The sequence below is a fragment of the Eumetopias jubatus genome, unplaced genomic scaffold (assembly GCF_037043125.1).
Source record: "Eumetopias jubatus isolate StellerSeaLion01/CBP00866 unplaced genomic scaffold, mEumJub1_p1.0 scaffold_8, whole genome shotgun sequence".
Classification (NCBI taxonomy): Eukaryota; Metazoa; Chordata; class Mammalia; order Carnivora; family Otariidae; genus Eumetopias; species Eumetopias jubatus.
The window spans coordinates 24,807,485-24,833,269 of NW_028274814.1; the positions used below are offsets into that span (position 1 = coordinate 24,807,485).

A 25,785-nucleotide genomic window follows, 5' to 3' on the forward strand; every position below is an offset into this window, starting at 1 on the left:
AGTGTGTCGCTTTCCCGAGCCTGGCTATTCAAGAAGGATGTTACTCTGTTCTTAGTTTGCTTTTTCTTGGAACTATAGTCTATTACTTAGAAAGGTTAATCTCTGTCTCTCTGTAACCCTCCAGTCAAAGTTGGTACCTCATTAGCTGTTATTTCTGTAGAAGGGCTCTGCTATTATGTTTAGCAACATTATTGTGACGAGAAAGCCCTTTCTTTGATGACAGCTCAGGCCTCCCCTCCTCAGTCACTGCATCTTTGGGATATAAGAAGCATTTATCCAAGCCTTTGAGATCCCAAATAAATTTGGTGAAAAGCAAAGCATAACTAGTTAACCCTGTAAGACTGCACCTTGCTTTGTCTAGAATCTTGAGATCTATATATTTTAATGACAAAAAAACCGGAGGGCATAAAACAGTTCTAGAAATGAAGACAAACGGGCAGACTCACTGTAAGGAAAGGCTTGTAGGATTACAGTGCTGCGGGGACCTCCCCAAGTACCGCAGAATAACTCACGAGGCTTCCGTATGACAGCTGGGAGATCACAATCACTACTGATTAATGAGCCAAAATTAAGAGAAAGGTAATAATTTGCCCTTATTACTAAATGGGAAATATACAGATATCCTTTCTAATCATGATTTCTTTTTGACTGTGGAATTGTCTTCCAAAACCAATGATGGATGCTCCAAGAGTCATTCTTCCAGATGTTACCCAGATGCTAAATTAGACATGCTGCTTAATTGAGCCATGCGAAATACACACTGAAATAATAATGCCTGGCCTGGCCATTAAGGAGTGGTTTAATGACCTGGGTAGTTCATTTATATTTCCAATACTATGACTCCACATGCCACAAACTTAGCATAATCTCATACTTTAAGACAAATGAGTCTGGTTTAAAAATAAATTGTCCTTCTGACATTAGCCTTTGCCAGTAATGGCCATCTTTGGGTTCAGCTCTCACACAGCCTTGGGATAAAGGAGAACCCAGCCTGCCAGGCTCACAGTGGCTCCTTTCTCCAACACCCCTGTTTTCAGGTCGTTCACCACTACCTTGTTCTCCCCACCCTGTGAAAGGGGATGAGCTGAGCGCTGCGCTCGTGCCTGGGTCAATGTGCCTCTCCAGCTGGCCTTCACTCTGCATGGGGCCGGAACCCTGCTTGTTGACCTGGCCCTTCTGTGACTGTTCACTCCCTGTGAACCCAGCCCGGAGTCCCGGCCAAGCGGGGGGCTCGCCTCCTTCCCAGGGCTCGACCCCATTACTGGCAATCCCTGGTACTGCTTCCCAGAATCCTCTCACTCAGGCGCTTTCGGCCACACCCCTGCGGCATCCCCACAGGAAATACCCTTTGGACAGCGCAACCTGCTGGCCTGCACTTGAGTTTCGGTCAGCCATTGGAAGCTTGCATGCTGGATGAGACAGCTGCTGGGTGTGTTCCCCCAGACCCTCACCTGACTGCCGCTCTGGCTTGGCCCTACATTTGTTGAGTTTTCTTCCCCTAGGAATTCTCCGTGTAGATCTCATTTCCCTGCAATTTGTTTTTCTTCTTTACTCCTCACTATTTCCCCTGCTGCCACCTTGTTAGCGCCTGGTTCCTGCTCCCTCAGACTCCTGAAATGACCCCCTTACCTCTTCTGGTCCTTGCCTTTCAAGTGTCCCATACACCACTGCCTTTTTAATCTGCCTAAAACTCTGGTCTACTAATTTCTGTCTCTTGCCCAAAAACTTTCCATGATCTGCCAAATTAAATTCCAGCTCTGTGGGCTTTCAAACAACTCCATGCTTTGACCCCAAATTACCTTTTCAGGCTTATTTCTCATGATTGCTCAACATTTCTCTTCAACTCTAGTCAAACTGGACAACTCCCTCTTACTGGAACTTCATCCACATGCTTATCCACAAAAAGGCACAGTGCCCCTCCGCAGGCATGAAGAGACAGTATTTCCGTTGCCAATATTACCGCTGTATATTTGTCACCTAGGAACACCTAATGTGTTATTAGGTTGAATTGTGTGCAACTGCCATTTTGTAGATCATAAATAGTTGAATATTGACAACTTTATAGGCTGCAACCCTGTCTACTGCATGGCAATGAAACTGCATTATGTCCTTTTCAACGGACTCATGAGAAGCCCCCGGTGTTCAACTGATGTAGGCTCTTCCCTTTGTAAGATTTGGAGAGCTTTCCAGTAATTCATCCGCAATATTTACAAGCTGTATGAGCTCAATTAAATGTGAACTTGATGACACAAAGCAAAACCCCTCCCCATACCAACCATGGCGTCTATGGGTGTTCCACGTGCAGCATGGGGCTCCCTGCGGCCACCTCTCTGCGGCTTCAACGCTGTTAAGATTAGGGATGCCTTATCCCGTAATCTCAGGTTCCCTTTCAACTTCAAGGCAAACTAAAGCCACCACAAGAATACCCTTCTATCAAGCAAATCTTTAAAACCTCTGGTTCAAAACTAACTTGGAAAACTTAAGCCAGCTGTATCTTCCCTTGAACCTCTGACAGGGTACTGGCGTCTCATCAAATCCACGGAAAAGCCCCACTGAATTTCATATTCTACTGATCCTTCCCTAGCTTAGCGTCAGAGTCCTGAGTTGTTTGAGTTGCTCTGCCAGCCACGTTTATTAATTAGTGTCTAACATCTCCATCTCTGCAAGTTGCAACCTCTCATAAAAAATGCATGGTTTGATTGGCTTAGGAATGACAACTCCATTTACATCAGACAAATAAATACGATACCTCACTCTGTAGCCTTTCTCCATTTGTTTATTTAGCTACCTCCATGGCCTTTGGGATTTATACTAAGTGAATGGAAGCAGATAACTAGTGTAATTTCCTCTCTTAATCACGTTTAGGCAAAAAATGATTATCTCTTTTTTTTTAAACAAATGAGGCTGGTTTTTAAAAAAAATTATTCCCTACTAAAAATAGATGGCAAGTTTGAAAAAAAAATGCCTTAAGGGCTATTTCATACTAGCCATGTTTAAAATGCAAATCCATTACACATCTGATATGCTTTTTAGCAACTCTATTTATTCATCTCATCTTCTACAGTAGTCCTAAACTTTGGTTGATATTTTGCCAAATGAAGATCTCTCCTCCCGTGCAGCTAATTTCTTTATGAGTTCGAATTTAATTTTACTGTCTCATTTTGATTCCTACCTTCTACTCTCATGTGTGAGATCGTTTACCAACTCTGGAAATTACTTGTTGGCCGTGCTCAGGGAAATTATGACAGTTCAATTGTTCTATAAATACCCTTGCCCTGAAGCTCAGTCTTCTGAAGATCAGATTCTGGTTTAGGCCTTCAAGTATACAGTACTGTAACCAAAATTCAAATGGCGGAGGAAAACTCAGAAAGGGGATACATTAAGAATACGGGAGACATTTTATATTAAGGAAGAAAGGCAAGAAGCCTTTGTTGACAGCACGTGATCTGCATTGGCTCATCTATTTTGATGCTTTCTTCTCTGAATGAGGTCTTGGGAAATTTGGGCTGCTTTATTTTCTCTGTAGTGGAAAGAACATCACAGTTACCAACAGAAGGTCTGGGTTTGAGTCTTGGCTCAACTTGGCCAACTCCAAGTACCTATGGTCAAGCCACTTGACCTCCTTAACCCTTGGTAAACTATTTGAAACAAGGATCATAATGGAAACCTCAATGCATGATTGTGAGGACTGAGTCAGATTATATAATAAGCTGCAGAGAAACCTAGGATTATAAGCTCTTATTTTCTTAATCCATTCAGGTGTTACAACCAGAGTAAAAAATGCATTGTGACCACATGTGTTCGTGCCTCACCAAAAATGACTGTCTTCTGGATTAAAAATGTCTGAATAATAATAATAAAATAAAAAAAGAGTAGAGTAGGGGTCTAACCTGGCCAAAAGGATTGTAATGGAGAGCCCAAGTATCGAGACCGCTCTCTGACTTCCCTCTTGTACTCCACCAGTTTGTAAAGAACTCTTGAGATTTTTTTATATTGAGTGTCGATGAATAGAAGCTATTCCTGAGAGTTCATGTACTCAACACCCATTTGTTGAGCAGCATCTCTAATATGAGAATGTTCTCTCTCCTTGAGGCATCTGGAGCTTACTACGGTGAGAAACAGGTAGTTGAACAACTGGGGAGAATGAGATTCAGCAGTGACAGGTTGAATCTCAGCATCTGCTACAGCGGATTACAATGAAGGAATACTCGATTCCACCTTCACAGAAGTGAAACGACACTCGTGTGGGATCCAATGGCTGGAATGCAGTGTGTGAACAAGAGCGTCATAGAAGCCGGAGAAAAAGTAAGGGACACAGCGTGGAGGTCGGATCTCAACCTTAAGACCACCAGGTGTGTTCATTTTTTCAGCCATAAGACACAACACAACCACGTTCACGCACTCCTGCGGCACAATGGGGGTAACGTGCAACCGCAGTGCCCTCTACTTCTACCCCATTCCCTCCCACTCAAGGGAGCACCAGGAAGATGAATGAGTGTAGTCATTATAGGGAGAACTTCGAGAATCTCTTAATCCCGTCTGCGCTTTTACTAGCTGTGGTGACAACTCATCCCGACCGATAAAGAGGGCAGAATTCCAGAGATGCTGCTAAGGGGGAATACAGGATTTCCTTGCTGATCAGAAATGGGGTACTGAGCTGGAGCGGTATGGGAAGAGGAGGGGTTGAGGATGACTTCTGGCTTTTTGTCTCGGGTGGTGTCCCCATCCACTCAGACAGGTACTACGTGAAGGGGGCCTGGGTGCTTAGTTTTACTGTTGCCTGTGGACAAACTGCATGGAACTTTCCAGTAGCAGCTAGAATCAGAGAAGTTTGATATCAAGATCAAGATTTGGGAGGCAGCAGGGCACTGGAAGCAGAGAATGAATGACGGAAATCAGAACTCATGCAGAGTGAGACCAAAGGGGTGAAAACAGAACCCTGGGGCATACACAGTTCTTGGCTTGCTATCCTCACGAGAGACAGCACGGTCCTTTTTATTGGGAGAAAGTAGGTTTTCAGTGACTTCTCTTCGCTGTATAATGAAAGCCCCTGGAAGGCTTATGGTTTAGGATGTCTTTATAGGGTCCCTTTTGCACTCAGCCCTGCTCCACCCCAGCGTTGCAAGCTTTAGGCTTATCCAACATTCCCTTGGGCAAATTGACACCATACCTAGCCAGCCAGTGTATTTATTCTTTCATTGTTTAGAATTTTGTTAAAGTCAGAGCTAAATTTTCGTTTTCCCACTAAGGCCTTTTAAAATTACCACGGGAAATAATTAACATCGGCATTACCATAAGACTTGAAGGGCATATCATGTTCAGAGAAGAGAGTCAAGCTAAGATGCTTATGAACGCACCCGAAAAACTCCAACTACAACATCTGTCTAACCAAATGCCATCAAAGATACTGAAGGTCATGGTCCATGGGATGCTATTTTGGGACGCAGGCACTGTGTACAGATGCCTTCGAGAGACCTGCTTCATAAGAGGTCCATGATTTGTATGCAAAGTGTTTTTCCATTTTCCTTTTCCCGTCCCTGAACGTGAGTGGCTATCTCCTGTAAGGCGAATTACACAGAAATATGACATGAGCGTGCCCTTACACACCAGCACAACACACTTCTGCTTAGCCAACATCGTCAAAGTACCTTGAGGAGGCATCACCAAAGATTGCTACAAAGACCAAAATGTCCTCACCTTTGCTCACTCCCTCCCTTTCATGCAAAGGAGATTTCATGGTTAGCCAACTGGACTGAGAGTCTAGAGCTCATCTTCACTAATGAGCCAATGTGCTGACCATGGCCGCCTCATCCTGCTGTGAGGGTTATGGACTCGTGCTTCTTGCCAAGGGTGAGGGGCTCAGCCCATGGGACTCAGGCAGAGAGTACCGATGGGAAAGCATGGTATGTCAGTCTCCAAAAATGCCTGCTTAGGAAGGAGAAGCTCCTCTGCAGCCCCAATCTATTAATTCATCTCTAATCAGAGATTAGAGATGAAACACAGAAGTGGGGAGAGCAATGTGAGGATGAAACCCGGCGTCTGCTGTACCCTCCTCCCTGGTCCTTCAGTATCTCCCTTCTCAAGAGGGGGAGTCTGCTCCCCTCGTGAGTCTGGCTGGGCTTGTGCTTGGACCACAACCTGACAGCAGGCAGCACAAGGGATGTGGCCTGACTTCTGAGGTGACGTCAGAAAAGACCGATGCTGATGATGTTTTTGTCCTTGGGGCCGCACAAACTCAGCTGAGGGCTGTTCCTCACGAGCCAGTCGTTTGGTTGCGATCAGCGAAAGAAACACAAGGTGCTGGCTTGCCCAAGTTCCCAGGGAGGCCTGATAATGTGACTCTCCCCTCCTATATGCCTTTCCCGGGTCCCCTCTTCCGTGCTGGTCTAACACACCCTCGGCAGGTATGGCACCCCACATGCGTCCTCCCCTCGGGGTGCACTCATCTCTCGGCCTGGCCCCTCTTGGCTTCCCTTCCCACCTGGTTCCTCTGGTCACTGTCTGCTTCTCATTCGGTCACCCGGCCGCCACCCACACGCCGATGCCGGTCTGACAAGGCAGCAGCGGGACTCAGGCACGCGCTGGCCGTGTCGGTCTGAATTTCCCTGTGTGACAAATGACCCTGGGCTTAGAGACCGCTGCCCAGGATGTCTGTTGTATTTCCAGGGACTGTGAGTAACCCGACGTGGGAAACGCATCTCCAGATGCACAAGAAGCAGGGGTGGAACCCAAGAACCCACTCCAGGGAAATCCCACAACCACCATATAGGGCGGGTGACATTCTTTGTAAGCCTCCCAAATTAACACACGTATACAGGTTCATAAAGTACCTCCTTCTAGAAGGCGGTATATTCTACCCTAGCACTCATGGTCGTTACATTTTCTTCGTCTGCGCGAGTCTCTCAAGCTGTGGCTATGGAGAGAGACAGGGTAGTAAGGGCTTTGCTCCCCTGTAAGGACCTGCAGGGCCATGAACGGTCAAACAGCAAGGACTCTACACGCCTACGGTTTCTGCAAGGTGGGACCGCGCGGCCGAGTATTGCGGATTAACTCTGTGTGGCAGCGTTATTGTTCCTCTTGCTTTAGAATGAGCTTATTCTGGCCAGAAAACCTGCGCTTAAAATAGCACCAAGTCCATTCATCCTCTTAGAGTCTGGGGCATATTAATTCTATGTAAGTCTCACTCAGGCGGGATTTTCCGGCAGGTCTTTGAGAGTCAATGGCATGGAAAAGACCCAGTTGCCCATATCCAAGGAGGCTGCTGGACAACAAAAGACCTCCTCATATGCCAGTGACCTCTCTACCTCCTTCCCGACCTGCCCCACGTGGTCGGGTCACCCAGATCACTTTCGGAAGCCTGCGAGGGAATGAGGGAATGTGGTTCGATCTCCAGCCACAAAGCAGCTCCGCCCTCTTGAGCACTGAGATGCAGAAACATACCCACACTCCTGCAGGAGGTATGCATGCATATGCAGTCAGAGCTATCTAAAAGTGAACTGTGACAGAGTCCCAGGATAACCGTCCTGGTGAGCCCTGGTCCTATCGGTGCATACGCATCAAACTTTGCTATGCACACACAGCACCCGGGATCAAGGGCAAATACCGGTCCAGGGCGAGGCCCCAGAGTCAGCATATCCAACACATTCTTGGTGTTTCCAGTGCTGCCGTCCCAGGGACCACCCTCTGAGTAGCAAGGCTACCTGCACTCGTGGGAGGGTAACCAGCAGGTGGGAGTGCTCCCACGCATCCGAACGAGCAGAAGAAGGAAAAAGGCTAATTACCATCACCTTACCCTTGGGGTTGATGGGTGATCATTCTCCAACAGTGGTTTCCAAAGTTGGCTGAACACTGGCATCAATTTAAAAATACCGATACAGGGCTCCCCGCCCCTGAGAGATTCTTATTTAATTTGCCTGGGGCACAGCCCAGGCATGTGTAATTTCAAAAGCTCCCCCGGTGAGTCTTTGGTGCAGCCCGAGTTACTAATCACTAGAGGCAAATGGACTTAAACTTGGGACGACTTTCGCTTTTCTTCATCCCTTTGTGTAAAAATTCATCTAGTTCACCTGTCATTTTAGGTAAATGGCCAGGAAGAACATTATTCCTGAGTCTTTCTCAGAGGGTGGAAAGGAGAAAAGAATCAGCACGTCCGCCTCACATCGCACAGTGGTAATGCCGCGGACAGGGGCGCTTGGGCCCTGACTTTCTGGTTCTTTAAGTGACGTGTTTGGTATAATCTCGTACAGAAATTGTGGGGGCGTGAGGCGCGGACAAGAGCAACAGGTTCGCACTGCTCTTCCCAATCCACCCCGCCACCTATTCTGGGCTTTTGCTTCCTTGTCTGTAACCTGAGGGGTGGGCAGTACTGTCTCCAAAAACACTTTCAGCTTCCACAGCCCATGACCTATGCTGAGATGGGGTGTATTTTCCTCCACACGCCCCCTCTTCTTCTGCTGACCCAGAGAACCACATTCAAGGAAACGGAAATCTACTGAAAGCAGCCCCAGGATTTCCCAGGTTTGGGACTCCTCTTTTCCTTACTGGATGATATTTAGTTTTGGTTAATGACCTCCAGGTTTTCCAACTGGGCAATGCTGACTCAGGAATGATTTGGGTAACTCAGTGATTAGGGTTCTCTAATTGATGCCCCAGTGGCACTTGTGAGTTTTGGTAGGATTTGTGATTATAGTTAATGCCTCCATGAGCTGCAGAAGAAATCTAAGATACAGCTCGTCCAAATCTAGGCTGAAGCGCCTCTCCCTATTTAAATGATAGTTGGTAAGTATTAGTGAATCATCAGATACGAAGAATGGTTAGGATTACACGTGAAGTTAAACTGAATTAGAGGACAGTTGTCTTTCACACCATCCTCGTATCTAGGTGGAGGAGGTCAATTATTAGCCAGACGAGACATTCCATAATTTGTTAGGGAACTTTTCTGTAATAGTCAAAACTACTTTAATGCTCTTAAATTTGGAATGACAGTCTTCTCGTTGAAAGTGCAACCAGAGGGGGAAAACAAATTATTACTCACTGTTTTATTATTTACCTATTTTATTATTTTCATGAGCTCAGGTGTACAATTAAAGCCCTGGGCACAGTGCCCAAGATATAGTAAGTGCTCAGTAAACGTTAGCTATTACTATTGTTACTTGGTTAAAATTATCTAAATTCTGAAAGTCACTGAAAAATAGCCATTTAGACAAAACATTTACAAAACCAAAATTTGCTAGAAACATACTTCTGGAGTTCTAGAACTACTGTTCTTGCATTTACACCCAGCTTACAGTATATATTCAATGATAGTAATTAACTTTCTATTTCCTGAGCCATGTGACTCGAGGGCACTGGGTCCATGGTGCACTGGACCTCATGTATCACTTAGTACAAAACATCTGCACGGTTTCCTGGTACTGTATTTATATATATGCTTTTCTGAAGAAACTAAATACAGCGTGTGCGTGGGTAAGTGCACAAAGGGCAGAATTTGACCCGCGGTCACCCATCTTAACCTTCAGGGTGGAGGTGAATTTCTAGGGAACCTAGTTCCTCACTTTAATTTGGTCCTTCCGGTCCCTGGTAAAGGATGGGAGCATAGGACTCGGTGGCCCCGAGATCACAGAACTCCCGGTTTAACTCCACGAACCATACCACGGTGTCCTGGCTCCTGCTGTCACCACCAGGCCGGTGGCGGCGGCGGCGGGCACGCGACCAAGTCTCTATGACACACCCACGTATCTACATTCACGTCAACAAAGCAATCGTGGCATGATACCCAGAAAGAATTAACCAGGTAACCTGCCCTCCGCGCCCCCGCACTCAGCCTTTGGTCCTACCTTGCCTGCTGACAAAGGGGGGGAACAGAGCAGGTGGCTGGCTGGGGACAGAGAGCGGACACCCAAGCCTCCTGGACTCGAGGGAAAGCCCCTGACCATGTCGTGGCTGTGAGTGCGGCCACGGAGGGGGCTGCGTGCAACCCCACCCGCAGCACCTGCTACTTCTTTCCTAGTGTGCTCTTCTGGGGTGCAGCATCTGGTCCCCCGTTTTCAGAAGTGAAGGATTCAGATGCTGCAGACTCAACAGTAAAATACGGGGAGGGGGCGTGATGATTGAGGGTGGCTGGAATGTCTACTTCTTTGCCAGCCCTCCTGCACGGCCACGGCCTGCCTGCTGGCTTGCTGCTTCATGCTCTGGGTGGTGAGCCACGGGGTTTGTGCCTGATCTTCTGAGATGAGCCCAGCCCCCACTCTGCCCTTCCCCTATGGATGGACACAGAGCCAAGAGATGGAGGGGAGGCCAGCTGGACGGAGCAGGGCATTAGAATGCAGATTGGGGACTGGGACCGAGAGCCTGTGGATGCAGATAAAGAAAAGGACCCTAATAACATGAATGTTAATGAGATGGTGTTGGTAAAGCTACATTCCTCTGAAGAAAGGTGTTGCATTTATAATCACTTTTGCAAAGCAATTCCTCTTACAGGAGTGACTGCCTTTGATGGGTAGCTCCCTCTTCGAGAGCCTGGTGTGAGGAACCTTAGATCCAAGTCACAGCAAATGGGTCTCGCCGCACCCACCAATGAGGCCGGTGGTGTCAGCCTGGGCAAGAGAGCATGGCTCCGCATCTCTGGCAAAGCGGTGGCATCGGGACCGGCTCCCGGGGGAGGGCACCAGCTGCCTTCCGGGGAGGCCTGCTTAGCGAAGCACCAGGACCCAGATGCTCTGCCCCTCGGGTGAGCTCACCGTGTGACATGGCCAGCTCTAGCGGTCAAAGAGCTGAGGACACAGATTTATTTCAGGACAGCTCCCAGGGGAGCAGACACAGACGTTCCGAGGGGATCGATGGAGCGATGGCAGTACTAAGGGGGCATACTAGCCGCTGCAGGTCTCCTGAAACAGTGGGACCCAGCCGGGCCCAGGACCTGCAAGCCTCCGTGCCACCGACAGTGGCCTCCAGGGTCAGGGACTCACGGCCACCAGCTGTCTTACCCTGGACAAGTCACTCTTGAGTTTCCGTTCCTCACCAGCCAATGGGGCCATTGGCTACATGCCTTGTGGAGATGCTGTGACAATTCCAAGTAATAGAGTCACAGAGCCTCCCCATGGTGCCTGAGAAGTGGACCACCAGCACACGGTGCCTGAGAAGTGGACCACCAGCACAGGTGACTTCTGCAGTGGTTTTGTTGCTGTGATGTGCCGGCCTCCCGAGTCACGCTCCCTACCCCCTAGGATATGGTGAACATCGTGCCAAACCCACTCTCAGGAGACCACGCTCCTGGGGAGTTTTAGCAACTGTGGCTTCTAATTCTAGTGCTGTCACTGCTTTGCTAGGGGAGGTCAGAGAAGTTAATCTAATCTCCCAGGGCCTCGGTGTCCTCAGTATAACAAGGTGAATGCTATCAATACATCACCTGAAATATTTTTAGAAGGAATAACAAACAACACTGGACAGCCATCTACAAACACAGGTGACTCACTTACCCATGTTAACTGGGGACAGGAATCAAACAGATAACAGATATCCACCAATAATCCTGAAGCCTCATTAGGTTAAGTGCCCTTACTTGTCAAACCAAGGCTGTAAGCAAGGAATTAAACTGGCTTGTTAGCCCTCATCACCTCCCCCTCCTTCCCGATGGTGGGAAAATTATGAATGGTAGACTCTCGGTTGGTTCAAAACCAGAGGGGCATGGGAAGCAGAGAGATGTCCAGAGATTCTGAATGGTCCAGATTCTTCTATATAAGGTACAGTTGGCCCTTGAACAATGGGAGAGCTAGGGGCGCCGTCCCCCGGTGTGGTCAAAAATCTGTGTATAACTTTTGACTCACCAAAAACTTGACTCCAAAAGCCTAACTACTACCAATCACATAAACGGCCCATTAACATGTATTTTGTATGTTACATGTATTATATGTTGTACTCTCATAATCAAGTAAGCTGGCAAAAAAAGTGCCCTTGAGAAAATCCTAAGAGAAAATACATTTTACAGTACTGTATTTATATAAAAAAATCCACCTGTAAGTGGACCCACGCAGTTCAAACCAGTGTGGTTCAAGGTTCAACTATCTTCTGAAGTTACTAACCCACAGCTGAAGCAAGTCAAGGCATGTCCATCTGCCTGGCTCCCTACTTAGATGAACAGGCAGACAGACAGACAGACAGATGTACACACAGACATTCTTCCTTAAGTAGGACATTACTGTAGAGAAAGCACAGGAGAACAGTCCTGCAAGACTAGAAAGGGCTCTAAGAACCACTGAGTGCAACCAGTTCGTTTTGCAGAGGAAGAAAGGAAGCACTTTCCAGGGCGCCTCGAAGCTGGTGGGGGAGGCGACGGCAGTACTCGTGTGTGTTCTGAGTACTGGTGGGAAGTAATGACAGTCAGGAACAATACAGAGTGTAAAAGAGAACATTTGTCACCGTGTCCCTTCTCTGCAGTCTCCTGCAGGCAACGGTTTACTGTTTATGCTTTCATCTTGGTGACTTGTGGGTAGGGAGAGCAGTAATGATACGGTCCTGAGATGCTGCTTTATTATAAAAACAACTTTAATAGCTTATGTCATAATACTAATGAGACTTCCTGAGCACCTGTGCACGGTGACAGTCTGCGGCTCAAATGAGCAAAGGCTACACGAAGCTTCTTTCCCTGCCCGCCTCCCAGGGGCTGGCCTGCTTGCCTTGCACTCACCGCACTGGATCTGGCCCACTGGGGGTTCGAAGGCTCCCTTTGATCCTGGCCGCTCTTCCCCCAGCTAGGCCATTCTCCACGTCGTGGTGGGTGGGGAAGAACCACACCCACCCAGGTCACATACTTTTTCATGGCCTGGAGCTTGAGGCTGAGAACTGGCCAGCCTACTTGCACTGGACACAGTCTCCTGAGCTGTGCCCACCCCAGCCCGTGATAGATTCCCATGGTCTGTCTGGCACGACAGTAGTATTTTCAGGGGACGAGTTCTCATGGGGACTACATAATACTCTGAAGGCATAATGTGAACTATTTTCCAACTTTATTTTTTTTTAATTTCCCCTGGGGTTGTAAGTTCAAGCCCCACATTGGGCATAGAGAGAACTTAAAAATAAAATCTTTAAAAAAAGTTTGAAAAAAACCTTTCCCCTTTCATTTGATTGTCATAACTCCTTCCTCTGCAATTCCATCCAGAACTTTAATCAAATTCATGGATTTCTCCCCACAATCTTCTTCTGAAATCTTATCAACCTCTAATGGAACTGGGATCTAATGAGTGAACTTAATATTCCCGAGGTAGTCTCGGGATATCAAGGAGAAATAAGTACCTCTGAAATCTAACTATTCTTTTTTTTTTTTTGCCACTGTGCCATCCTATTGTGTCCTCACATGTTACCAATGGGATCGCAGTCCTGCTTCATGACACAGGGCAATTCTACACCCCCAGCCGGGCCCCTGAGCTCAGGCGTTTGCACAGATGCTCTCCGAAGCCCTCACAACAGTCTCGGTAACTAGGTATGTAGTTGAGACTATGTTGTTTGCAAAATCAAGGAAGCAAGACCTTCCACCCAAGTTCCATTATCAAATGTGGTGTAGCTGCTCCCCTTTTTAACCCTGGGCCGGCTGGGCTGCTTCGCTCGGTCATTTCCAACTTTTCACTACCAACGACCCCTCATTTTCTCCCACACACTTCCTTATATTGAGTGGGTCCTAATTTAAAAGTAACCAGGTTTTCCTTTTAGTTAATCAAAGCCATACATCACTACCTGCCAATCAAAGCTACTAAACTGAATGCCTGCCAGTCTAAAGCAGAAGAACCCTCTGCTCGGTCAGGGGGCAGGTAAAAATTTTATGGTGCGTGAACTAGACGAGTTCCAAGGGCTTTTTGTGAAGCATTAAAATGTGCTTTCCCAGACCCCTTGCGATTGGCCCACAGACTGGGAACCAGCTGGGCCCCGAGATTCTTTCAGCACCCCTGCCACCCCTGCCCAATCCCATTTGGGGCTGCTTCTTTCTGCAGCTTGAGCCCTTCTCCACGCTGGCTTGGCTCCAGGTGGGCAGGTGCACCCCCAAGGAGCTGCTCCCTACCCATACCATGATACTCACTCTCCATCACAGTCCCTCACAAGGTCATCTTAAAAAAAAAAAAAAAAAAAGGTCCTTACTTTTCGTTTACCTTTCATCTGCAGAACTTAGGGTTATACTAAAAACAATGCAGGCAGCAGGGGAATAGCTTTGGGCAGGTCCTACGAGGCCAACAATTTCGGCCCAGGCCCCATCCAGCAGATGCAAATCTCAAGAACATACGCCAAATCGATGTTCCTGGTTTACACACTACACGGCACACGTGTTGGGTATGCTGGGTTGCTACCCGAGAGTTCACACCTACACAACCTGTCAAGTAGAAACAATGTCTTTGAAGCACATTTCTTCAGGGGCTCAGAAAGCTTTACATACATTATCTCATCCAGCGCCTCCTCTCCTGTCAAGAAGGTGGAAGGCAGGGATTAACGCCATTAAATGGCAGTTTTCGAGTACCCTCGAGCATGCACTGAGCATTCGCCATGATCCTGACTCGAAGCAGAGACCAGCCAACAGACAAACCAACGTAAGAAGGATAGAGTTCACGAAGCCTAACGCAAGAAAGGGGACCACAAAGTAATGAAGGCTATGTTGGCAGGCCAAACACAAAATGGGATTTTAAGCTCTATCTTCCTGGTTTCATTTGGCTGAATTAATACCCACATGTGGATGTGTGTGAACATATATCCATCTTAAGTATATAGAGACGTACATAGAGCTCTGGGTGTAGGATATAAATTACATCTCTCTCACACATGTAACAGCAAATCTACATTCATCTTGGATTTTGGAGCACTTGGAACACTTGTGGGCAAAACCGCCATTTTTCGGGAACAAAACTTGACTCCTCTGGAAATATTTTGTGAAACTAACTCATTTGGGCACTAAATATCCAAGAGCTATTTATTAAGCATTACGCATGTACAGGCATGGTGGGCTTGCTTTGTTTTGGGGTGATTCAGTTATAAATGGCGTGGCTGCTACTATATTCTCTAGTTACTGGAGCAGTTCCGGGCAAACAATAAAAATTCGATGAAGACTTGTCGAATGAGTGCATGAATGTTCTGTGTGTTCTACATGATACACGATTTTGAGGCCTGGATCCTGCTCGTGCAGATGTTTTGGCCGTTTCTTCCTACCTGTTTTAAGTAAATGGCATCTGAGAAGAAACTTTATCTAGCCCGGCCTAGTTAGGCTTTAGGTTTAAATGAGATGGTTTCGGGGCGGAGGGCGGGGAATGTCCATGATATGATGAGATGGGGTTTGAGGGATTTTATGACAGAAATAATAATGATGAATGATAAAAATAATCATCAAGGCTCTGAGAACAAAGGCATTAAATACTTATTAATAATTAGAAGAGGTGGTTCAAAGAAAATGAGCACCTCAAAACGCATTCAATGGGCAAATTGAATTTGGTCCCAGTGAGATCCTAGCTATTCTGTTGAGAGAATATTAAACCCCCAGCATTCCACTCTTAAAGGACACAGGGGTACAATTCTATGGAGAGTTGTGTGGAAAGCCACCTGGGAGGAAAGAGTGCCTGCCCGCGTCGGTAAATGATCTCTTCAAGGGCAAGCCAAGAAGGGGCTCATTCACTTCATGTGGGTGAACACACGTGTCCCAAGAGGCAGTTTTATTTACAGCTTCTTCCTACTGGATGAGGCTCATTTGTTTTATATCTCCAATCTACGTGCAGTCCTTGCTCACATTGCATGTGTTATTATAAAACACCTTTCAGCAAGCCACCACTAAAATGGAGTGCTCTAAACAAATGTTCTCTCAGGGCAGTAACTCCTTAATATAAACTGCATTTAATAAAACTCGTCGTGATTCTAAAAAGAAAGGAAGGAGTAAGGCATAGGCCGAGAAAATGTCTGGAAGAAATTTGCAATTAATATTTTACCAGACATTTAGATTCTGATTCCTCCTTGCTTTTAAAATTTAAGAGCTTTTTCAAAACTGTATTCCTCTCTGTTATTACATCCTTAATTAAATTAATTTATACAGTGAATGCTCTAATGATACTGCTGTAGATTTTCAATCAGAAAGCCTTATTGCTAGAGACAGTATGTGTGAAGACCTTGAAAGAAGAATGACCTAAGGCACAGTGCTGACACTGGCATGGGGCTCTGTGGCCCTGGACATCTGATTATCGAAAAGATCGTGGGGGCTTTCCTGTGCCTCTATTAAGGTCTTTATTTTATTTTTTAATTAAGCTAAATCAAGTCGGTGAAAACAAAATGAATCTCGCAGGTTGCCTTCCCAGAGATTTCTCTCTGGGAGATACAATGGTGGACGATGACATTTCTACTGACTACTTCTACCAGGTAGGCTGTGCTTTCCTGAACAAAAGAAGCCACCTCTGAGCTTGGCTTGCTATACTGTCAACAGGCAGAGGCAACCAAAATCTGTCCAGGAACACAAGTGACTCGGCTTCGGAAAAGGTCAGGTTTGCAGCCAGCCCTAGGGCTCGTCACGTGGTCCTGCCTGACATACCAGAGGTCTTCTCTCCTGGGTGATGGGAGTCTCACTCACTACGCAGCTGAAGGGCAGGCAGGCGCATGCGTGAACTGCTCTAGCTTAGTGCCTGGCACACAGTAGGCACGCGAGACTCATTAGTGTTTTGTTAACCTAACGGGATTTCAGGAGTAAGTAAGGCACTGTGCCTGAGATGTGATCTGCTGCTTAAGCGTCAGGCGTCCCTTTCCAGAGGACAGCGGGGTCAACCCAGGGAAAGGACCCCCAGATGCTCATTCTTTGCTCCTCCCTGTGCTGAGCTGTGGAATCGGCTCCCTTTGTTACCAATAGTGTATTTCCAGGATTTCTGGTGAGCATTTCAGGGGATGAAAGACCCAATGTCCTCCTCAGTCACATGGCGTGAAAAATGTGCCCTTTGACTCTGCACTGATCCTTCGCCCTATCCCCCCGTCCACTATGGAAAGGGTCTCTACGACCCACACGTAGCATGAAGGAAGGGTGCCTGAATAAGATATCCCATGAGCACTTTTTTCCTCTGCCATACTAACTGAGTTCTTTGTTTCTCTCAAGACTGAAAGATGGGTCCCTAAACATCAATCAAGTTTGGAGCATGATAAAAGTTCTCTATGATACAAAACATCAGCTGCAAAAGAAAATTAAACGGGTGTGTGTGTGTGGGGGGGAACCCAGCACTGTTTGATCTTGTTTTAAATTGAAAGTTTTGGACACTTTAGAAAAAAAAAAAAAAGCAGCAAGTGCCTTTTTAATGGATTTTATCCGCAGGAAAAATGATAAACAGAAAAGCTTTAAAGTGTCAGCTGCTGATGTGTTTTTCTTTTTCCCTTTTATTTTTACTCAGAAAGAAATTGAAGGCATATGGCAAAGTGCATCATTAATTTCTTATTAATTTCATAATATGAAGGCAACCAGTTAAAATAGTAGTGCCACAACTTTAAATTACCGAACTCACTTGGTAGTTAATGAGAGATTTAGCACAGCAGGGGTTCTGTTAAATTAAGTTGTGCCTTCACATCACAGTGGGAAAACAGGTGTATATTGGTTTAGAATTATGGAAATGTTGACTAATTCCAAGGCTTGTAATCAAACAGCAAGGCACCCTGCAATATTTTTTCCCCCCAAATATGCATTAGTCTTTTATGTCTGGTCCCATTTCTTTCTGTCCACCAAAAGCTCACAGCTGAAAGGAGACCAACTTTCATGTTTTCCCGATAGCTGTTCAGGGTGATGTTTATCAGACAGAACTATCTGTAAATGCAATATATGGAACCCTGTTCCCACTTACCTAACTTGAAGTAGCAAATGTACCAGCAGTGTGTGCACTGTGAAGGCTGGGAGCCTACAAATCAGACCTGACTTCTCACGATTTCCCTTTAACCTGCCGCAGGTAATGGGGCAGACGAAGTTGGACCGGAGAAAAAGAAAACCAAGAAACAATCCCCAAGCCATCTTTTTCAACTCCAGAATTCTTGCACTTAATGGGTCTCCAAAATCACCATTGCTGACTTCCACATGCAGAATTTTTAAGAAGAGACAAACAGAACATATGCAACATTTTTTTTTTTTTTTTAATACTGAAGATGCTACTTGTTTGCTAGGAAAGGGTCAGAGTGAGATGTCCCAAAAAGAAGGAGACTTGCCAGCCCCTTGTATGTTTTTCAACATGGCCCACTCATCATATATTAACTCTGGGCTTCTTGAGAGTGTCTTCACCACTAAGGATGGCATACTGGGGAGTTGTGCAAATTTTAGTGGAGTGGATGAATTCAAATTACCCAAGCTTTGCATTAATTTAAAATAGAATGTGATTCGGCATTAATATATCCTAAATGCTAAATAAATTCATCTCAGGAATTTTTTCAAATATACCTAGAAGGGATTTTGTGTGGTGATTATTATAAAGTATTTCTTCTTAAAAGAAGGACTACAAAGTGGTCTTTGGGTTTGATTAGGAGACTGAGAAATTTAAAAAAAAACATTTTTTCCTATTGTTGGCTGAGCCAGTAAATATTTGTCTTGGTTGCTTCATTTGATAATGTGATCTAAAACTGCAGGCTTCTAGAATTTATACTGAAAAAAAAATTCCATTTATAAGGAAAACAAAGCTGAAATAATATTAAAAAAAAAGTCACTGAGCAAAAGCACTTAGATGTACTAAAAGCTGCCTTACTAAAACCACCTTAAAAGTTTCAGGGAGAAGTAGCAAAATGGGGAGGGAGAATTCTGCTACCACATGCTTGCTTTTCTGAATCCTCTGCTCTTTGATCTGCTTTAAGGAAAAGGGAGGAGCCACAGAGGTGGGATTGAAGACCATGGTTCATAATTTACTACTTTTGGGTGGCTAAGAAGCTAATGGTTTGAAAACTCTTTCTTGAGTGTTTTGCCACTATAAAATACTATGAAATTTTCAATGGACCTAAGGTGATTTAAACAAATGCTCTCCTTTCTGGGGGTGATGGGGTATAAAATGCCTATGTGTGCAAATGTTAGCATGTGTGTACACAGGTGTCCGTGTATGTCTACAGAGACAGCAAAATGGCAGCTGGAAACATTAGGGACACTGTATTATCTTTCTTATACTCTGATCAAACCAGGTTTCAGTGAAATTATTATTGCACCGCTTACCACAAGTTCTTCATTAGAACCAACGCACATCAGTAGGATATTAAATGAACTCATCACCGATATTTGGGTCAATGGGGAAGATACGCAAACAGCACAGGACACTTTACACCAGCATGCAATATATAAAATTGCCACAAAACCCCAGAAATAATGTATTCTGATGCAGTAGCTACATACAACATCAGTTCACTTCTACTGAATTGTACTAATCATCAAATACTACCAGGAATGAAATGGAAAAAAAATTGTAAGCTTTGTATTTTCTGTTCACTATCAACATGAAGCCACAAATTAGGCATTAAAACACTGACTTTGTTAACCATCATTGACTGTTGAGAAACCATTAGGAGGTTTAATATAATGGCTGTACAGGGTACATTTTGTCCTTTCAAAAGAAAATCTAAGACTAAATTTCAAAAGGGGCTCCTGGTGAGTAAAAGCTTTTCCTTTTCCATCTGCTTTTCTTGTGTGTGTTGGATTTTTTTCCCCCCTTTTAAAATCTTAGCCCACCCAATACTCTTTGGCAGCCGCTGCTACCCAGTGGGGTCACTCTGATTTTCTAACCAGGGGACACACTATTGGAGAGCTCTTTCCATCGGCATTAATGCCAGCCCCTCTTTATGGGCCGGCCAGCTGGTTTGGCTGCTGAGGGGAACAGACGGGTCAGCACACGCTCCTCAAAAGACCAAAGTCATTTTTGCCACTAAGAGCCCATAACTAGAACCTTCAGTTGAAAGGACCATTTTCAAGCAATAAAGTGATTTTGGTACAAAAGTAAACCGACTCACCCCAGGTAAAGTTTTAATATTGTGCAGTGCATTCTGGGCCTCAAGTGCAGCTTTTCTTGTATAAAATGTTACGAAACAACAACCTACAGAGAGAAATGAAAAGGTTTTAGAAATTTCTGTGAATGCTTTGCTTAGATATAATGGAGACTATGGCGAACAAATAATCTACTTAAAAGGATGCACAATTTAAAAAATAATAAAGTGCATGAGAACAGTAATAACATCTCAAGCTTTTACCAGTGCCTTTCACCCAAACCGTATTTATTAGCTTTACCCACCTTGGAGATCAATTCATAACTCTGTGCACCAACTACCTGGAACACAGCTCTTCAGGAATGAGGGGGGGGGAGTGGTGGGTGACATGTTAATGGGGCTTGTGTAGCTACATACAACGAGAAGTGTTTAATCACAGTGACAATGGCAGAAACTTACAGTAACTATAATTTCCTTAAAAGATATTCAGGAACATCACATTTTTAAAACACTCTCTAAACTCAATGCTTCAGACCACCGGATTATAAGGTCCTGAAAATCTGGGATACTGCTTTCTTTTTATCTCCAACATAGTGTATGACGCGAAGTTCCATATACAAGAGACTCAGTATTTGTTGGCCAACATGCAGCGCTATTTTAACCAGTTTGGAAATTCAGTTACGGTATGGGTGGGCACACGCCCATAGACATGTTTGCACACACTGTTCCACGTCTTATTAGATACGGCAACTTTTGGATTCCTTATTTCCAAGAGCTGATGGGAGTCCAGGAGTCCAGGCTGAATGCCCCCCCAGGAGAGGCCACCCAAACCCCTCTTCCCAACCAACTTCCTTCACCAAAGAAAATGGTGCTGAAGCCTAATACCGTTACTTCTGCATTCTGAAGGATGGCTGACCCCTCCTTCAGTTGTAGCCAAAGATACTCGTTAACACAGCTGTTTAAATTAGATAGTGATACCAGTTAATGATCTGTTCATCAGCATATAGGTTCTTAGCACAGCCAGGCTCGGGAAAAGGGGGTGGAAAAAAAAATCTTTAAAATTTTAAAGAAAAAAGAAGATGCCTCTGAGCTGTCTTTGTAAGTTGTGCTGAGGCAGAAAAGGGGGGGATGCCCTCATGAAGGCTGTAAATATTTGACCCTGAGTATACTAGAGGATCCTAAAGCATGGAGCCAGAGAGTTGGGGAGGGCTTTGAGAGGTACTCACACCAAACAGAGTATATACACCTACACCAAGTACCATGACAGAAATGCACAGCACTCTGGCATCAACCTTAGTTCTATTTAGGGGAATAAAGTAAATAAGACCAAGGACATTAAAAAAAAAATGGCAGGGTTGACAACAGGGAGTTGGCATTGCAAGCCATCAAAGGTTGGCTCAGGCATTCTGTTTTCTCAAAACAAAAACTCACTCAAAAGAGTCGAGAGGGGCGCCTGGGCGGCTCAGTCAGTTGAACGTCTGACTCTTGATTTTGACTCAGGTCATGATCTCGGGGTCACGGTATTGAGCCCTGTGTCGGGCTCTGCACTCAGCTTGGAGTCTGCTGGAGATTCTCCCCCTCTCCCTTTGCCCCTCTCCCGTTCATGCACGTGGGCTCACTCATTCTCTTTCTAAACAAACAAATAAATAAAATCTTTAAAGAGGGGGGAAAATAAAGTTCAATTCCATTCATTCAGCATTTCTAAATACATCTATGGTGCTTCCTCCTCATTTAGATAAGAAATTTGGAAACCTCTCATATATTCGATTTTGTTTTAGTCTACCAAGATTAAATACACAAAATATACAAAACCTTCACCTTCCGGACAAAGCACAGTACAATCTTTGCTTCTTGGCACTCAAACTACAGTCATCCAAGGATTAGAAACTCCTAAAATGTAGGGGTTCAATGACATGATGGAAGAAATTGAAAATCATTAGGTTTCTTGAAGGAATCATAGATAGCGGACTGACCATTTTATTTATTTTTGAGAGAGAGAGAGACTGAGTTGGGGGGGGCAGATGGAGAGAGGGAGAGAGAGAATCTTAGGCAGGGCCCAAGCTCAGTGTGGAGTCTGACACGGGGCTCAATCTCAGGACCCTGAGATCATGACCTAAGCCGAAATCAAGAGTCGGACACTTAACTGACTGAGCCACCCAGGTGCCAGACTGACCATTTTTTTTAGATGAGTTTTTCACCTCAGCTATTTTGACTTCTGTGACCAGAGTTCATTTGGCCTGATGGTAGTTTTTTTTTTTTTTTTTTTTACTGAACTGTTCAATTTAACGAGTGACTCTGGCTTTAGTGGCATGATGTGAGCCCAAGACCAGCTATAGGAATTGCTTCGGATCTAGGAAGAAGTTTAAACAGGGAAGTCAAGTCCCAGCTTCCAGCAACCCACTGCAATCAATCTAAGAAGAAGAAGAGGAAGACAGAAATACCAACTATGCTTCACTGGGCTTGGTCTAGTAAGAAAAGCAGAGAGAGACATCATAACCTCTGCCTTCTGAAAGCTCCTCACAGAAGCTCAGGAACTTCTTCTCTCCCTCTCCTGGGCTTACGGTGTTGGCTGCTGGAGAACGGAGCAATGGGGAAGCTCGAAACTTCAACCATGATAACCAGAGCTTCTGGACAGGGGCAGAGTCTGATACCCTCGTGCAGACAGATTTTGGGACGGGGTTATTTAGAAGAAAGAAGACTTAATGGTGAAGTGGAAGTCATAAGGCATGTGCCTGCCGGGAGAGAAAGCAATTCAGAAGGTGAAGAAGAAAGCCAGGGTGGCCAGGCTGAGCTGAGAAGGAGGTGCAGACCAGTGTACAGGGATGGTGGAAGGGCGGGCAGGGGCACCGAAAAGGGCGAACTAAGGACAATGATAAGATAAAAGCAGCAAGGAGCAAAGATGACGCTCCCGAGTGAATCCCGTGTGTGGGGCCAACCGGAAGAGCTCAGACCAAGCTGCAACAGTCTTGGGAATAAAGGAAGCGCTCCTGTCTTCAACGTCTGAACAGAATCCCTACTACTTCTCATTGCCTGAAATCTGCTAGGAAGGTACAGTTTGTTTCCGATTTAAGGATTAAAATGCTCCCCATGGGGATGGAAACATCTAATTGTTCTTAGCTATTTACATCTTCGTGTCAATTTGGCTAAAGCCCTTTCCTCTTGAACAAAGTCTGAAGTGAAGAGAAGGCGGTGCGTGCGTGCGTGTGTGTGTGTGAGTGTGTATGAGTGTATGTATGAGTGTATGAGTGTGTGTGTACGAGTGTGTGTGCAGAGAAAGGGCAAGTGAACAGTGTGAGACAGGGAGGCAGAGAGGAAAGGAATTAGAGGAGTCTCATGTCCAAAAGGGCAGATGGGAAGATACCCCAAATCTCAAACTCTTTCCAGTTGCATCCAGTGTCCTCTCAGCTTGTGCAATCAGGGTTACCTCGACAGACCCTCTTCAAACTGTACATAGCTCTCGCCTCCTTTACCCATTGAAACAAACGTTTTTAGAGATTATGCCAAGATAAGGTCTAGTTGTAGTTGTAATAAAACACAGGAGAACATCCCAGTTGATACTGGTGATCTGCTTCCCGACCCCCAAACCAACAGCTCAGCCCCTCGGTGCTGTGCTTGGGAAACAGACTTAGCACCTTCGGAAAACGTGGGCACAGCTCCTCCCCATGACCCCAGGCGTGGTGAGCAGGGGCTGGGCTGAATCTGCCTCTGCTTGTAGCCTCAGCTGGGTACCCTCATGCACTGAACTACTTGCACAAACACGGGGGTTTTGGGGAAGACAACAGGATTGGGAGTATCACCTCAAGACTCTACTTTCGGTTTCATACATTTGCTTCCTGAGTGACTTAGACAGAAAGAGCTTACTTCCTCTATACCTTAGTTGCTTTAGTTTCATTACCTCTTAACCCGCGAATAAAAACCAGGGCTGCCTAAAATCCTTCTCAAAACAACATGGACATATGGCCAAAGTGTTTTGTTTAGAACAAGTTTTTAAAAAGTCAAAATTATTCTTTACTTTTCTTGAGCTAAAAATAACTTACACTTCATTTCAGCATGCATACTAATTCACCTAATAAAAACAGTGTTTGATTAAAGTTCTCTTAAAATTTGCAGGATAAATACAGAAGTACAAATTCAAGTAGCCACCTTAGATACGGTAATTTGTGGTTTTCCCCCCAAAGAGACATTAGTCTGTACACCACCACTATGAGACTCTTATTTCTGAGAGTACCCTCCCAGCTAATAACCAGTCTTTTTCATCCATCCATCACTTGATTGATACACTCACTTAAAATCTTAGACCCACTGACCTGCAGGGATTATTTCAACAAAAGGAAGGGAGAAATACTATTTGCCTTGATGTGGTCATTATCATGGCAAAAGGTCAGGAAGCTACTACAGATCCCAGAAAACCCATAACGGTTCAGCGAAGTTGGGATTTTCTTTCTTGCCTCCCCTCTCTGGATGTACAGCTGTTAAGGGAACCACCTGTCTCTTAGATCTCCCTGCACCAGCTGTGACTCAGGTCTGAAATTTACTGGATTCATTTTCAGGTCAGCTGCAACACCAGATGGCTCCGCAGTCCGATTCAGGGGACAGACCGCCCTTCTTAACAGGTTCTTTTTCAAACATCCTTCTAAGGTGGGTGGTTAAACACCTACATTCACAGGTGTTCTTCCATGGCCCGCGGCTGCAGCAAGCACCAAAGGGAGACAACCCCTCCGGCGTCAGCATCGTTCTGGAATCCCCCTCTCCCAGTTGCCCGTGGAGTGCCGAAGAAGGTTCTGCTCCACGTCTGAGACCAGAAGTGACCTGGCAGGAGGCTCTGGGGGATTAGCAGAGGCTAATGCAGTCTGGCCAGTCAGGTGCTGTGACAGGCCCTCCAATTTCTGCTCAGTGCGGCTGAGTTACGCTGGCTTGTGTGTCTCTACCTTGTCACACAGCCTCACAAGCAGGTGTGCTGGACGAGTCCTGCCACCTTTATCCACCTGTTCAGGAGTCTCTGCCCGTTGCAGAAACTCTAAAGGATAAACATGATGTCCTGCCCACACGTCCCTTTATAGCATCTCACTTTTCAACAGTTTTGACAATTCATTGTATCAATAAGGGTTTTTGCATTCCGGAACCCCCCGCCCACCCCAAATCCATCTTTCACGGGTCTATTTATCGATACCTCCCTGTTACTCCTCACCAGGGCTTTTTCAATTCACGGGTGCCATAGGTTTGGGGGTAAAACTTGGGAGGTGATGCCAGAACCAAATACCAGTGCGTTAGGCCCACACGGAGCCTAACAGGTGCCCCAGGGAGGACTCCTCTGCTGATCACCACAAGATGCTGGTGAGTCTGTACAGACCTTGGGGAGGGGTAACCTCTGAAAGCTGGCTGGCCACTCACATCTCCCTGGGAATTCAATTTGCTGCTTAACTTGGAACATACCTAGCAGAGCTCCCAGGAAGGCGACATAAGATAGATCAACTTTGATGGTAGAGAAGGCCTAGAAAGATCCTGGGGGAGCAGAGAGCCATCTACGAAGGCTGACCAGTGCCAGCCTCTGGGTGGTCAGCAAGCAGCAAGTAGACGCTGGGCCCCGAAAGAGTGAGTCAGGGGGCCTGGGAGACTTTGGTCACCCAGATTCCCACACTTTGACAAGTTTAGCAATCTGGTTGTGTATGTCTTGCATGTGAAGCAATGTGCAATCAGCATTATAATTAATTGTGTGATATGATTAGACCATTTTGTCTCAGAAGTTGAGAGTGGCAGTTCCCACAGAGGCTAAGTGCTACCTTCTCCAAACAGGGTAGTTGGTGTCTGACTGCATCTCTTCACAAAGAGTTTTCTGCTGTCATGAAGAGCTCCCTC

The 25,785-nt window shown here is 45.6% G+C and overlaps 1 protein-coding gene across 8 annotated transcripts in view; it reads right to left on the reverse strand.

Annotated features, from left to right (window-relative positions):
- Nucleotides 1-25,785, reverse strand: part of CELF2 (CUGBP Elav-like family member 2) — a 292,606-nt gene that overhangs the window by 85,877 nt on the left and 180,944 nt on the right. For all 8 annotated transcript variants that reach the window (XM_028114650.2, XM_028114649.2, XM_028114646.2 and 5 more), the window contains exon 3: nt 19,957-20,039. In XM_028114650.2, coding sequence (XP_027970451.1) covers nt 19,957-20,039 — 83 coding nt within the window. The remainder of the gene's footprint in view (nt 1-19,956; nt 20,040-25,785) is intronic.